A 16,595-nucleotide genomic window follows, 5' to 3' on the forward strand; every position below is an offset into this window, starting at 1 on the left:
GTAAGGCTGTAATAGGACCTGTGTCATAAGCTTCATGTGAGGATTAAACGAGGAATTACATGCACAGAGCTTAGAAGAGTCCCTGGCACACAGAAAACATTCAGTACTCTTAGCTCTCAGCATGGCAGCTGGAGCAGTGGGAGAAACAGTTTGATCCAGTAGGTGTAGTTAGCCCTCAGAAGGCCATCGTATTTCCATGTTCCCAGAGGCAGTAAACAAAAGTCATAGTTGTCTTTGTGGCCGTGCCACAGCCCTACAGCATCCAAGCCCTGACCCGAGGATAGAGAAAAAACCTTTTCAGGCCTGGAAGGGACCAAGGGTCAGCAGCCTCTTTGCCGTACTTGTTCCTCGTCTGGATCCCAGGTTAATCCCTGCCAGAGAGGGCCTACCTGGAGATAACATGTTTAGTTTGTACTGAGTCCTATTTATTGATAAATTTTGTTTTTGTTCCTAAACTTTTTTTAGGCTGACCTTTCGTGAAAGGGTAGAATATCCAAACAGGGAAGTAACCTCGCAAAAAGCTAGGGAGTTCCTCAGCCTCAAGGATTTGTATTAAAGGTTGTTCCCAGTTTTTTGTTTTTTTTTTTTTGCGGTACGCGGGCCTCCCACTGCTGTGGCCTCTCCCGCTGCGGAGCACAGGCTCCGGACGCGCAGGCTCAGTGGCCATGGCTCACGGGCCCAGCCGCTCTGCGGCATGTGGGATCTTCCCGGACCGGGGCACGAACCTGTGTCCCCTGCATCGGCAGGCGGACTCTCAACCACTGCGCCACCAGAGAAGCCCCCAAATTTTATTTTTAAACATACATTTTTCAGGGTATACGCTGGCTACGTGTGATCAGTGTTGGCGTTGGACATAGATCCATCTTCACTTCAGGCCCTTTTGCTTCTTGCCAGTGCCTCTTTAGTTCCTTGGGCTTAATGAATAGATTTTATCTTCATCCTAAGCATGTTCATAATTTAAAACATGCCGGGTGTTTGCTGAAAAGGTGTTGATGAGAAAGTTAGCACTGGTTCTTTCTTCATCTCCCAGAGCAACTTTAAAAGAAAGGCTGTATACCTAGTGGAATGCATGAGGGTTGCCTTGTATCAGGTGGCAATTTGCTAAATATAGGGAGCTTGGAGGGACCTGCTGAGGTCATCTGTGCCCTCCCACCCGCCTTCCGCATCTGAATGTCTACAGCCCTGTGCTAGCCAGTTCAGTAGTCACCAGCCACACATGGCCTCTGAGCATTTCAGCTGTGGCTAGTCCAAGTTGAGATGTGCTGTCAGTGGTAAAGTACACCCTGGATTTAAAAAAAAAAAAAAAATTATTGAAGTATAGTTGATGTATAATATTGTGTACGTTACAGGTGTACAGTATAGTGATCCACAATTTTTAAAGGTTATACTCCATTTATAGTTATTACAAAATATTGGCTACATTCCATGTGTTGTACAAGATATTCTTGTAGCTTATTTTATACATAATAGTTTGTACTTCTTAATTCCTTACCCCTGTACTGCCACTTCTCCTTCCCTCTCCCCACTGGTAACTACTAGTTTGTTCCCCATATCTGAGTCTGCTTCTTTTTAAAAATTTTATTTATTTATTATTATTTTTTGGCTGCATTGGGTCTTCGTTGCTGCGAGGAGACTTTCTCTAGTTGCAGCGAGCACAGGCTACTCTTCGTTGCGATGCACAGGCTTCTCATTGCGGTGGCTTCTCTTGTTGCGGAGCATGGACTCTAGGCGCATGGGCTTCAGTAGTTGTGGCTCATGGGCTCTAAAGCGCAGGCTCAGTAGTTGTGGTGCATGGGCTTAGTTGCTCCGCGGCATGTGGGATCTTCCCGGACCAGGGCTTGAACTCGTGTCCCTTGCATTGGCAGGTGGATTCTTAACCACTGCACCACCAGGGAAGCCCTGTTTCTTTTTTATTATAGTCACTCGTTTGTTGTATTTTTTAGATTCCACATAGAAGTAATATCATATAGTGTTTGTCTTTCTCTGACTTATTTCACTTAGCATAGTACCCTCCAAGTCCATCCATGTTGTTGCAAAATTTCATTCTTTTTTATGGCTGAGTAGTATTCCATTGTATATATGTACCACATCTTCTTTATCCATTCCTCTGTTGATGAACACTTAGGTTACTTCCATACCTTGGCAATCGTAAATAATGCTTCTATGAACATTGGGATGCATGTATCTTTTCAAATTAGCATTTTTGTTTTTTTCAGATGTATACCCAGCAGTGGAATTTCTGGGTCATATAGTAGTACTATTTTTAGTTTTTGAGAAAGCTCCATACTGTTTTCCACAGTGGCTGCACCAATTTACATTCCCACCAACAGAGGGTTCCCTTTATTCCACATCTTCACCAACATTTGTTATTTGTGTTCTTTTTGATGATAGCCATTCTGACAGGTGTGAGGTGATATCTCATTGTGGCTTTGATTTGCATTTCCCTGATGATTAGCAATGTTGAGCATCTTTTCATGTGCCCGTTGGCCATCTGCATTTCCTCTTTGGAAAAATGTTGCCAATTCTTTAATCAGATTGTTCTTTTGATGTTGAGTTGTATGAGCTGTTTATATATGTTGGAAATTAACCCCTTATTGGTCATATCATTTGCAAATATTTTCTCCCATTCAGTAGGTTGTCTTTTCATTTTGTCAGTGGTTTTCTTTGCTCTGCAAAATCTTTTAAGTTTAATTAGGTCCTATTTATTTATTTTCACTTTTATTTCCTTTGCTTTAGGGGATGGATCCAAAAAAGTATTGCTGTGATTTATGTCAAAGAGTGTTCTGCCTATGTTTTCTTCTAGGAGTTTTATCATCTCTGGTCTTATATTTGGTCTTTAATACATTTTGAGTTTATTTTTGTATATGGCATTAAAGAATGTTCTAATTTCATTCTTTCACATGTAGCTGTCCAGTTTTCCCAGCACCACTTATTGAAGAGACTGTCTTTTCTGCATTGTATATTCTTGCCTCCTTTGTTGTATATTAATTGACCATATGTGTGTGGGTTTATTTCTGGACTCTCTATTCTGATCCATTGATCTATGCGTCTGTTTTGGTGCCAGTACCATGCTGTTTTGATTACTGTATCTTTGTAGTATAGTCTGAAGTCAGGGAGCATGACTCCTCCAGCTCTGTTCTTCTTTCTCAAGATTGATTTGTCCATTTGGGGTTTTCTTTGTTTCCATACAAATTTTTAAATTATTTGTTCTAGTTCTGTGAAAAATGCCATTAGTATTTTGATATAGATTACACTGAATCTGTAGCTTGCCTCGGGTAGTCTGAAGTGCACCCTGTATTTTGAAGACTTAATACAAAGAAAATGTAAAATGTTTCATCAGTAATTTTTACTGCTTACAAGTTGAAATAATAATATAATTATATAATGGATTAAATAAAATATATCATTAAAATTAATTTTACCTCCTTTTTACTTTTAATACTAGAAAATTTTAAATTGCATATGCTCGCATTATATTTCTATCTGACAGTGCTTCTCTGGACCATCTATCTCTATTCTTCAAGCCCCGAGGTTGGAGGTTGTAGAGACTTCCTTGGTGACTCCTTTGAGTCTTTTGCATTCTGGCACTTCACACTCAATCTTATTCTCTCATGCTTCAATTTGAACACTTCTGCTTCAAGTAGTTGACTGTCCATCTCCTTATGAAATCCCTACTTGAAAAAAGTCAAGTATCTCTTCATATTGTTCAGTTATAAGCCCATTATTTTTTACCTTTGACTTTCTACCTCTTTTCCAACTCTGATAATATTTTAAAATTTTATTTTATTGAAGTTTAGTTGATTTATTAATGCAGTGTTGTGTTAACTTCCACTGTACAGCAAAGTGTTCAGTTATACATACACACACACACACACACACACACACATGCACATATATATATACTTTTTCATATTCTTTTCAATTATGGCTTATCACAGGATATTGAATAAAGTTCCCTATGCTATACAGTAGGATCTTGTTGCTTATCCATTGTATATATAATAGTTTGCATCTGCTAATCCCAAACTCCCAGTCCACGCCCCCCCGACCCTTGGCAACCACAAGTCTGTTCTCTATGTCTGTGAGTCTGTTTCTGTTTTGTAGATAAGTTCATTTGTGTCATATTTTAGATTCCACATATAAGTGATATCATATGGTATTTGTCTGTCTCTTTCTGACTTACTTCACTTAGTATCATAATCTCTAGGTCCATCCATGTTGCTGCAAATGGCATTATTTCATTCTTTTTTGTGGCTGAGTAGTATTCTATTGTATATATGTCCCACATCTTTATCCGTTCATCTGTCAATGGACATTTAGGTTGTTTCCTTGTCTTGGCTGTTGTGAATAGTGCTGCTGTGCATAGAGTTGCATGTATCTGTTTGAATTACAGTTTTGTCCAGATATATGCCCAGGAGTGGGATTGCTGGATCACATGGCAACTATATTTTTAGTTTTCTGAGGAACCTCCATATGGTTTTCCATAGTGGCTGCACCAATTTACATTCCCACCAACAGTGTAGGAGGGTTCCCTTTTCTCTACACCCTCTCTAGCATTTGTTATTTGTAGACTTTTTTATGATGACGATTCTAACTGGTGTGAGGTGGTACCTCTTTGTAGTTTTTAAATTTTTTTTAAATTTATTTATTTTATCTATTTATTTTTGGCTGTGTTGGGTCTTTGTTGCTGTGCACAGGCTTTCTCTAGTTGTGGCTAGTGGGGGCTACTCTTCATTGAGGTATGCAGGCTTCTCATTGCAGTGCCTTCTCTTGTTGAGGAGCACGGGCTCTAGGTTCATGGGCTTCAGTAGTTGTGGCATGCAGGTTCAGTAGTTGTGGCTTGTGGGCTCTCGAGCGCAGGCTCAGTAGTTACGGTACACAGGCTTAGTTGCTCCACAGCATGTGGAATCTTCCCAGACCAGGGCTTGAACCTGTGTGCCTTGCATTGTCAGGCAGATTCTTAACCACTGCACCACCAGGGAAGCCCCCTCATTGTAGTTTTGATTCACATTTCTCTAATAATTAGCGATGTTGAACATCTTTTCATGTGCCTGTTAGCCATCTGTATGTCTTCTTTGGAGAAATGTCTATTTAGGTCTTCTGCCCATTTTTCAATTGGGTTGTTTGTTTTTTTTCGTAATTGAGTTGTATGTGCTGCTTGTATATTTTGGAAATTAAGCCCTTGTCGGTCACATCACTTGCAAATATTTCTCCCAGCCTGTAGGTTGTCTTTTCGTTTTGTTTATGGTTTCCTTTGCTGTACAAAAGCTTGCAAGTTTGATTAGGTTCCATTTGTTTATTTTTGCTTTTATTTCTATTGCCTTGGGAGACTGACCTAAGAAAACATTGGTATGATTTATGTCAGAGAATGTTTTGCCTGTGTTCTCTTCTAGGAGTTTTATGGTACCATGTTTTATATTTAAGTCTTTAAGCCATTTTAAGTTTATTTTTGTGTATGGTGTGCTGGTGTGTTCTAACTTCATTGATTTATTTACATCTGGCTGGCTATCCAACTTCCCAACACCACTTGCTGAAGAGACTGTCTTTTCTCCATTTTATATTCTTACCTCCTTCCTTGAAGATTAATTGACCATAGGTGTGTGGGTTTATTTCTGGGGTCTCTGTTCTGTTCCACTGATCCACGTGTCTGTTTTTGTGCCAGTACCGTGCTGTCTTGATTCCTGTAGCTTTGTATCAACTCTGATAATTTTTAATGACCTTCCCTGGGTCATCTCTGGTCTCTGTTTTTTTTAATAGATCTTTATTGGAGTATCTGGCCTCTATTATTTTAAAAACTTGGTATCTGAAACCACCCAGCATGGCTCTAACATGGGCCTGACTAATGCAGAGACAAATAGAAGGAATTATTTCCACTATCAAGTACTTGACTGGTCCTTTTGATATAGTACCTCATTTAATCCTATAACACAAGGAGGGACAGGTGCTCTTGGTAGCACTCTTCACTGATGAGGGAGTTGAGGCTCAGAGAGGTTGAGTAACTTACCGAAGTTCCATTGCCAATTAGGTGCCAGAGCTGGGATTCATGCCCATGTGTGCCTGAGTCTGAAGCCCACATTCTTTCATTACCTACCATGTCTTTCTCGCCTGATACTTTTCATTGAATACACCCCTTCGTCTTGAGAGGCCTTATCCTACACAGCTGGTGCACTTGTAGCTTATGGTCAACACTGACTCTGGAGCTTGTTCTGGTATGTTTGTGCCTCGCTAGAATTGTGAAGCCCTTCTGCTAAATTCCAGAAATGCCTTTTCAACCCTGCAGATACTTTGTGAAAGCCCTGGCCCTTCTACAGTCATCACTGGGCCAGAGTTGAGGTGTTCAGGTGTTCGGAATGACTCTTCTGGAGGGAGCTTTCTTTCCTATCATCCCAGGCCCCATGGATAACTATCAGTCTCCAAAACAAGCTACTTTTCAAAGGCCAGTTAAGGCAATTAATCTATGTTTACCTAACGGCAAAAGATTTGTGTTTTGAATAGTAGGGAATAGGAGGGGTTCCTTGGGAGAGTGTTAAAAACAAATCTTTTCATGGATGAACCTTGAAGACATTATGCTAAGTGCAATAAGCTTGTCACAAAAGGGCAAATACTAGAGGGCTTCCCTGGTGGTACAGTGGTTGGGAGTCCGCCTGCCAATGCAGGGGACACGGGTTCGTGCCCCGGTCCGGGAAGATCCCACATGCTGCGGAGCGGCTGGGCCCGTGAGCCATGGCCGCTGGGCCTGAGCGTCTGGAGCCTGTGCTCCAGAACGGGAGAGGCCACAACAGTGAGAGGCCCGCGTACTGCAAAAAAAACCAAAACAAACAAACAAAGGGCAAATACTATATAATTCCACTTAAATACAGTAACTAGAGTAGTCAAATATATAGAGACAGAAAGTAGAATGATGGTCATCAGGGGATGGGAGAGGGAATGAGGAGTCAGTGTTTCATGGGTTCAGAGTTTCAGTTTGGGAAGATAAAGATCAGGAGGTGGATAGTGGTAATGGCTGCACCACAATGTGAATGTGCTTAATGCCACAGAACTGTACACTTCAACATGGTTAAAATGGCCAGTATTATGTATATTTTATCATAATAAAAATAACCAAACAGATCTTCTATATTTAAAGAAAAATAGCTTGCTTAGCATGTGTGATCAGAGGTGCCACTGGAGCTAAGTCTTGGGTCTCTTGTTCATTCTAGCTTTGAGATCACAGTCATTTTCTGGGTCAGTTTCTCATGAGGAAGGTGCAGGCGTACTTCACCGAGCTGAGAGGTGTCCTTTTTTCCCTGACAGATTTCTCCATCTAGGAAGTTTTACCAACTTCAAACCAATGCCCTTACCAGGACTTCAGCCGCTTTCCACAAATGTCTGGGGGAGGGAAAGCAGCCATACCTTCGCGGACTCCACTATATGAACCCTTGATTATACTCACTTTTCCGTGGAGATTTTCTTATTCCTTCTTCACCTATCTGAGGGTATGCCTAGACTTTCCTAAGAAATAAAATGGCTGTAAATTGTATTTGTTTGTACCGAAGTGGTCATAGCCTCTTTGGAGACCTGCATGAGAATTAGATTGAGCACCCAAACATCTCAGAGCGTTTGTTTCATGTTTCATTGAAGTCATTGTCCCCTGACAACCTGAGGTCAGTTATCCAACTCAATGCAGAGGCTGTTTTGAGAAAATTTATGCAGGGTACATAGATTGAGACTCTAATCCCCAGGAATTTTCTTTACAGTGTGGTGCTTGGTGCCACTGTGGGTGTAATTGCTTATTTGCCCTGCATATTTTCTTTTCAGGAATCATTAACCAATGGCAACAGGAATCCAAGGATAAAGTGATTTCCCTCCTGTTAACTCACCTGCCTTTGCTGAAGCCAGGAAACCTCGACGCAAAAGTAGAGTATATGAAACTGCTGCCCCAAATCCTGGCACACTCCATTGAGCACAACCAGCACATCGAGGAGAGCAGGCAGCTGCTGTCCTATGCTTTGATCCATCCGGCCACTTCGTTGGAAGACCGCAGTGCTTTGGCCATGTGGCTGAACCACTTGGAGGACCGCACGTCGACCAGCTTTGGCGGCCAGAACCGAGGCCGCTCGGACTCTGTGGATTATGGGCAGACGCACTACTATCACCAAAGACAGAACTCCGACGACAAGCTTAATGGGTGGCAGAACTCTCGGGATTCTGGGATTTGCATCAACGCCTCCAACTGGCAGGACAAAAGCCTGGGGTGTGAGAATGGCCACGTGCCCCTCTACTCCTCTTCATCCGTCCCCACCACAATCAATACGATTGGAACCAGCACAAGTACAAGTAAGTCCCCGAGAAGCCCTTTAGCGCAGTCTGGTTTGGCGACTTGCTGTGTGTGGCATGTCCCACTGGGAATGTCTGCTCTGAGTACCCTGTAACCCTGGGAGAGAAGGGCTGATTGGAATTGGCTGTGGGAAAGGGCTCTTTGGACCCCATCTTTGTTGTTCTTTCAACTCTGGAAAGAGAAAAATGCTGGGCAGCTAAAAATGATTGATGGTCCAAATTCGGGTTACAAATAGACCAAAAAAAAAAGAAAAAATTAAATGAGACAGATTAAGTGGTGAAAGAAGGAAACTTCCTGTTTCCACAAACAGAACGCCTTTCACCCGCTATCTTTCACCTGGGGTTTTTGGATTTGCTGAGACACTGAGTTCCCGTGTGATTCTCTAAACGTGATTCTAACCCATGGTTAACCAGACAGCCTCATGGGCTTTGTGCATTTTCCTTTCTTTTCACTTCTTTTGTTTCTTTTCCTTTCTTTTTTTCTTTCTTTCTTTCTTTTTTTTTTTTTTTAAATTTCACCCTGGAATGTTCCCTCCCTTGCATCTCCTGGTTTTAATCCCCAGTTGTCAGGGTCACTTTTCCTCCTGACCAGGGGGAGCAGGTTTGCTAACTGAGAATGCTGCTCTGTGCTGTGGCCTGGTGTGGATGCTGTGGCCTTCTCCTGCTCAGTCTAACCCCTTAGGAGAGGTGGGGCGGGAATGGCTTTGCGGGAGGGGAGAGCAGAGGACACCCTCCTCCTTTTTTGACCACTAAAGCAAAGTACTCTGCCCACAGCTGGGACCAGGGCCAGGAGTCCTCCTCTCTATGGCTCCCCACTTAGGCTGAGCAAAGTGACAAACATGCCACTGGTGCTTCTGTAAAGTGGCAATGTGGGAGAGTGGCCTGCCATTAAACAGAGTTCCCTGATGCTAGTTTGCATGTGTCCCTGAAGACAGCGTCAGTGCATAGATAACTTTCTTGGGGAAAAGCTTTTGCGGTTAGACCTCATGTGCCTGTTAACATGCAGGAACCCCCAATTAAAAGATCTGAGAGGATTAAGGATTGTCAGTGACAGTTTCTTGGCCTCTACCTCCACTCGGATCTTTTGGCTAATGGGCCTTTTTAAATGGCTTTCTCAGATACGTAAGAGTGTTGAATTTTTACTACATTGATTGAAACAGTACTTTAGTGGAATAATCAATCAAAGAAGTACTTAAGATACCGCATTGATAATGCCACAACATGAGAGTTTAAAATTCTTTCGTCCATTTTTATATTTAGTTATTGATAATTTTCAAATTTGGGGAATTAGGTGATTATTGCATCATTAGTTTATTGTGTAAGAGGTTCTGGTGACAGTCGTTTTCACAGACTAGTAATCCAGGGAACAGTTTCACTAACCTCTGTGTGACAGGGAGTGATGGCTTGAACTATTCAAGCAGACACATGCAGGCTGGGATGACAGAGCTTCTTGGCCGGAGTTTCCTGGGTCGGTGACAGAATCCAGTAATTGTTACAAAACTCTTTGATAGCTGGGAGAGATGCGGGCTCTGAGCTTCCTACCCTCTCAAAACTTGGTCTTTTGTATTTTAAGGGGTTGAGTTTTATGTCATTTGTCTTGAAATTAGTCTTGGGTCATCACATTTCCATCTCTGCTGATATACACATTCCGGGGTCTTGATAAGATTAGTACAATTTGAGATGGTTATCAGATTGTAGTCAACAGGCACTTTTATATTTCACTGTGGCTACCTCGCCCAACAGAGGGGAAGAAATGCTTAGATGATTGTCATGGCCTCCTAGGCCTTTGAGCCCAGTGTAGTACTTGAGCTGAAAAGGACTTGGAGGTTTAACAAGGTAACTATATTACGTATCTTGAGAAGAAAGGGGTTAGAGCCCCTTTTCAGAGAATCAGTAAAGAAGATAAGAGCTCAGATCTCTCCTCCAGAAAGTTTCATTCAAACACTTAGGTCATATCAGCACTTGTATTTCAAGAACATCCCTTGAACAAAACATTAATGTCATTGCTTTATCCCTCTGCATTGTCGATGGTGGTTAAATTGTGCTTTTCAAAACTGCAATCCTTTGGGTCATTCATTCGCTTGTGCTTCTATCAAATATCTCCTCAGCACCTGGGAGGCAGCTTGACAAAGTGGGCAGGACAAGGACTTTGGTGTCACTGCTTCCTGCATCCAAATCTCAGACCTGAAATTAGCTAACTGCAACTTGGCTGAGTTACTTCACCTCTCTGAGCAAGGTCCCCACTTGTAAAATGGGAACATTCATGATACCTGCCTGCAAGGGTTGTGGTGAGGGTAAATGAGATTATGTACGTAAATGCCCAGCGCTGGCCAGGGCTGGCAACCGTAAGCACTCAGTAAGTGTCTGCTAAATGAATGAGAGAGACTGGGCAAGACAGTGAGAAGCGAAGTGCTAGCACTAACCCCCAGACTCTGTGCCCTCATTTGCATTGTATCTTTCCTGAGCCCAGACCATGCAGCATGGTCTAGGGGGACTTGAGTCTGCTGTGACCATTTCACTGCAATAGAAAATGGTTTGGCCTTAAGTCTTCAGATGCCAAGATAGAAGAGTACCAGCTTGTTTGAGGAAAAGCAAAGAAGGTTGCTGGCTGAAAAAGAGTGAGTGAGATAGACAGCAGTGGGAGAGGTTGCAGAGGTAAGAGGGAGGGAGACATCCTACAGGGTATTGTGGGCCATTGCAAGAACTTTGACTTTTGCTCTCAGCAATCCCATTGGAGGATTTTTGGCAAACGAGTGATGTGATCTGACTCATGTTTTAAAGGGATTGTTTTGGCTGCTGTGTTAAGTAAGAATAGATTGTACCAGGACAAGGACAGAAACATGAAGACTGGTTAAGAGACTATTGCAGTAATCCAGGCAAGACATTGATGACTTGCACCAGAATGGCTGCAGTAGAAGGGGGGAGAAGTGGTCAAGTCTAGATGTATTTTTGAAAGTACAGCCAAAAGGATTTCCTGACAGAATAAATGAGTTGTGAGGGGAAAAATTCAAGAATGACTTCAGGGTTTTTGCTTACACAACTTGGAAGGATGGTACTGCCATCAGTTGAAATGAGGAAGTCTCTATTATTGAGGAGGTTTGGGGGTAAGATTGGGAGTTCAGTTTTATATATGGTGAGTTTATACATCTGTTAGACAATCAGAGATGTCTAGTAAGCAATTGGATATATGAGCATGCAGTTTGGGAGAGAAGACTGACCTAAGATAGACATCTGGGAGTTCAGCACATGGGTGATATTTAAAGCTATGAAACTATGAGATGAGATTACCATAGTAGAGATGCAGATAGAGAAGAGAACCAAGGGCTGAGCCTGAGTACATCAATATGAAGGCTGGGAAAAAGCAGAGGAAGCAGCAAACCAAGGAGAAACCATTGAAGTTGGAGAAAACTCAAGGGTATATATGTGTGTGTGTGTCAAGGCAAATGAAGAAAAGGTTTCAAGAAGGAAAAAGTGATCAACTGAGTCAAATGCTACTGATAAGTCCAATAAGATGAGGAACAAGAAGTGACCATTGGATTTATCAAAGAGAGATCTTAGAGATCAGTTGGAAGTGCTTCACACATGATAGGCATTTAAGGGATGAAGAAAGTTGAGTTAGTGATTCCAAAGAGATAAGAAACAAGATAGGGAGAGAAACTAGCTATAAGCTTGATTTTGGATGTATATTGACTTTGAGAAGGTGCTGGCACATTGAGATGGAGAAAATGATACATTAAAAAATAGATGATGGAACCACACAGATTTTTGGAAGGAAGGGATTAAGATGAGGCTAAGAGTAGAGGGCAAAACCTATGTCCTAATCTAACAAGAATCAACCAATTTTCATCCATTTAGACAGAGGAGAGAGTACCTTTTATTGATTACAGAAGTTAAATCAAATGAGATCTCACAGGATCTTTGAGCTGGGGCTTTTCTTCCATGAGATAAGAGGAGAATGGGTTGGGACAATTGAGAGTCTATGAAGTGTCGTTTTGGAGAGCATCAAGGTGTTCCAGACGAGAGGGGAGAATCTATTTTCAGTGCCTAGCTCTCCTTTTAAGGCTACTCAGGGGTCTGATGACTGAGAGCAAGAATGTGCAGATTCTTCATCATGAGCCTGTGAGACCAGAAAGGACCAAGGTATTGGCTGTCACAAATCATAGCCTTTGTATTGACCATCACAAGCAATTCCAAATACAACATGCCTAGAACCTGGCTTAGCACCTTTAGGTTTGCTTTCTGTCTCAAGTGTTCCATAGAAAAAGGAAACTGTCCAGGAAAAGAACCATCCAGGTTTTCTTAAGAGCCCACAGAATTTCAGTGTGGAGAGGTCAGTGCCACCTCCATTGCCCCAGACTGACTTTCTAACCATTTTCTACTCTTCACTGGCAGAACTTGACCTGGGAGAAAACTATGTGCTGCAGTTACAAATGAAGGGAACTTGTTTCTATTCAAATCATTGCCAATACATGATTTCTCTTAGCATTCTTTACATTTGGATTTGAAAACATGCCAACCTTTGCTAGCCTAGACGAGGCAAGAACTCAGAAACTTTGCGTTACAGAAATTATTCCAAAGTGCTCCGTTTGAACTGCCCGGTTCTTCTACAGTCTCGTGGTGTAGCTTGGAACCTTAGTATTTCTTTTATTAATCTAAATTGATTTTTCTGATGATAAAAGCAATACATTAAAATTTGGGGGGTACCATAGATCATGAAAAGTAAATTAACAGTAATCACTGCATCGTGCTTACTACATGGGGTACTCTTCAAAACGCTTGACATAAATATTAGTTCATTTAATTCTTACAATCCCACAATGTGGCTATTATTGTTATTCCCATTTGACAGATAAGGAAACCGAGGCACAGAGAGGCCAAGCAACTTGACCAATGTCACAGACCATCCAAGTCTTGTACCCCAAGTATGCTTGCTTTGCACTGACTCATATACTGAGCATTCTGTGTCCCAGTTCTTGGTTGACATATTCGCCTCCCCTTCCTGATGATGCACTCTTTGGGGACAGGGGTTTTGTCTTCTTTATCCCTCTTTCCCAGCACCTTGAACACCCTCAAAAAGCCACAGAAATGTTGGAGATGGCAAATCCCTGGCACGTGTTCAGCTGCCACTCTCCTGTGGTAGAGCATCTCTTAGATAATGGCTGTCTCCTGCTAAGCCCAGATGTGGCCTCTGCGTCCTCCTCAATATGCCCCTCAAGGCGGCCACTATAATTCAATAAGAGATGGCATGTGAGCTGAAGCCTCTCTGCCCGCCCTGCCAGAAACGTTTGCTGAACAGTAGGGACTTAATAAATTCCTGGGCTCACTAGGCAGATGTTCATGAAATTAATGAATTTCCAAAATAAATAAAAAAGTGTCCTTGGGAATTCACTAAATATTTGGCGATAATATTGATCATTTAGCATTCTGTCATCATCCTGACTTACGTTACCAACTTGGTCTCAATACTAACAGACTTTTAGTAACCTACTGTGATCTTGATTGTGGAGGTAGTTATATGAATTTATATAGGTCATAAGATGTGCAAATATATACCAAAAAAAATAGTGTGTACAAAAACTGCTGAGATCTGAGTAAGGTCTATAGTCTTGTTAAGGGTGTCATGTTAATGTCAGTTTCCTAGTTTTGGTAATACGCTACAGTTGTGTAAGATGTCATCTTGGGTGATGCTGGGGGGATGGGTACATGAGACCTCTCTATGTAGTATTTTTGCAATTTCTTGTAGATCTGTAATTATTTCAAATTGAAAGTTAAAATGTAAAAACTACTGGGGCATCCTGTGCCTTGATATTTCTTGGACTTTGATCCCTGTTTCTCAGCCTTCCTGCAGGGTGGAGGGTCCATCCCTTCATGGAAAGGATGGCTGCTGGGCCCCAGAGAGCCAACACCTGAAACAAAACTACTTCAGCAGGGCAAGGTGAAAAGGAGGAATGTTGTGGGTCTCAGGAAATGGGGCTCCTTTGGGAACCCTGAATCTGCAACTGAAAAAAAAAAAAAACCAATTCCATCAGCCCCTTAGGCAGCCAAGGCCAGCTCTTTCAAAGATACCCGTTTGGCGCAAGATGTCCTTTTCTCTCTGCCCTTCACATTTTCTTACAAGGCTGCCAGCTACTTCGAGCTCATTCCAGCCATCCTGTAAAAAACCATTAGAACACAAATATTCAAGGGGAGGAGAGAGAACACTCAACTTTGGGCAGGCCTGATAAGAAGAGGTCTTGGCAAGTGGTCTCCTGGAAACTGAAAAGAGGGGCAAGGCTTGGAGACCTCGCTTCTGTCTTGCAGGCTGCAGGTCATCCCCATCCTAAGCCTTAGGAGCCACTGGTGTCCTTTGGAGTTCCTTTAAATTTTTCATGGAATTATTTTGTCTTTTACCAACAGACTTTCTCTCTTGGTGGAAAATTTCTTCCTCCCCAAAACGTAGCCAACCTGGCATGTAACTGAAAAATTCCCTTAGATCCTTAACCCCTCATTTGCTCTTCAAAGAGGTAACTCTAGTTGCTTTGCTTCCTTTGAGAAGCATTTATAACAGCTGGCATGATATATTTTTAGCTTCAGCTTCCTTCCCCTTTGGGGGAACCTTTTTTTAAATATGGCCCTGGCCTTCCTGATATGACATTGTGAAGATGGCTCAGTGATATCTCAGAGGACCCAATATTGCCACTGCCTGATCCTTCTCCTGTTTCCAAGAGTCCAAAGGTTTTACAGGACGGTACTTTTCCTCACTGTGTCTAGTGTTTGTTTTCTGGGGCTTGGGGAAGAACAATCAGAAAAAACACTATAGTAAGCAAGAAGCCTGCTAGTTTATTATGCATCGGAAATCCCACTGCTTAGGAAAAGTCAAAGACCTCCATGGTACACATGCCTTGGGTCATGAGGCTGTACCATCCGGCCCCTATCCAGGAGGGGTTTTTTAGACTCCAATGACAGTGAGGGTTATTAAACACTAGATGAGCTCCAGAGGAAGGCAGTAGTGTTTCTAATTCCCCACTGTACTTCAAAAATAGGATGGATTCTGGCTGGAATAAATGGCTTAAATTGGACTAGCCTGGAAGAGGGGAGGAAGAAGATGAACAGCCTGGCTCCTTTAAGACTTTTTCTGAGCCCTGTAGTCTTAGAATTTCTATTATTTCACGAGATTTATAGTCTAACAGTGGCACTCCACGAACAATGGGGAAAAAAGTCTTCTAATCTTGCATTTACTTATTTTTTTTCTTTTCTCACTTTTAAGACTTCTGGGGACAAACTCAGGTTACACTGAGGAAAGATGTATCATGAGTGTAGCTTATCTTTGATGTTGTTAACATTAAGCAAATTAAACCCTTGAATTTCATGGTGACAGGTGAGGATAAATTTTAGTAGAAGCAATTACTATTAATCTGAGGTATATTTCCTAACTCTTGAACACTGTAGGTATCATTCCTGCCATCACCTACCCCCACCCCAGTCCTCGACATTCTGTTAGGTAAAATACGGTCTTAGAAAATCTCAGGTGTAAGTCAGGTAAGAGAAGGAATATGCAGATGGGGAAGTGAGGTAGGCAGGGGGCTTCCAAAATCTGGAAAGTGCTATAAAGGATTTTTGTGGATTGGAGAAAGGCTAAAACTCCCAACGTACCCTGGGATAATCATTCTTTGCCAAAAGTCTGGACCATTCCCATAGACAAATTCCGTGGCTACAATTAGAGAGTAGAGCCAATGAGAGCACGGGGTTTGCTTTAGAGATTTGTTTCACAGCCAACCTTGCTGAGATGCATCCTTTTGGAAAAGCCCAGCAAAACCCATATGGAGCTAAAAATTTATAACAGATTATTTTATACTTTAGCCTTCTCCTTTGCACAGTAAGACATTGCAATGCAAAGGGAATTATAAGGCTATAAGTGGCATTTTAGATATTCAAGCTTGGGGTATAAATGATGAGGCAGTCTTGATCAAAATCAAGAACTTGGCTTTGAAGTCAGATATCTTGGTTTTAAATTCCAGCCCCACCAATAACTGGGTATGTGACCATGGACAAGTTACTTGACCTCTAAACCTCCTTTCCTCATCCATAAAATGGGAATACATTTCGGTAGGAGATCTCTTAATTGGCTTGATAGGGTGGATGGTTGATGTGTTAATTGCAATAGCTGTTTAAAGCAGGAAATCATAAAAAAGGCTTAAGAACTTAAACATATTATTTTAACTTGAAGTGTACATACATTCATGTGCCGTCTTTTGTATCGTGAGGTGCTCCTTTCTCTGAGGACAGGGCTCCTGACTGAG

At 42.0% G+C, this 16,595-nt stretch overlaps 1 protein-coding gene across 9 annotated transcripts in view; it reads left to right on the top strand.

The window, feature by feature from the left end:
- SAMD4A (sterile alpha motif domain containing 4A) overlaps nt 1-16,595 on the top strand; it is a 235,040-nt gene that overhangs the window by 143,855 nt on the left and 74,590 nt on the right. For all 9 annotated transcript variants that reach the window (XM_033404743.2, XM_004279333.4, XM_004279334.4 and 6 more), the window contains one exon: nt 7,798-8,316. In XM_033404743.2, coding sequence (XP_033260634.1) covers nt 7,798-8,316 — 519 coding nt within the window. The remainder of the gene's footprint in view (nt 1-7,797; nt 8,317-16,595) is intronic.

This window comes from Orcinus orca, chromosome 2, assembly GCF_937001465.1.
Source record: "Orcinus orca chromosome 2, mOrcOrc1.1, whole genome shotgun sequence".
In the NCBI taxonomy this organism is placed as follows: Eukaryota; Metazoa; Chordata; class Mammalia; order Artiodactyla; family Delphinidae; genus Orcinus; species Orcinus orca.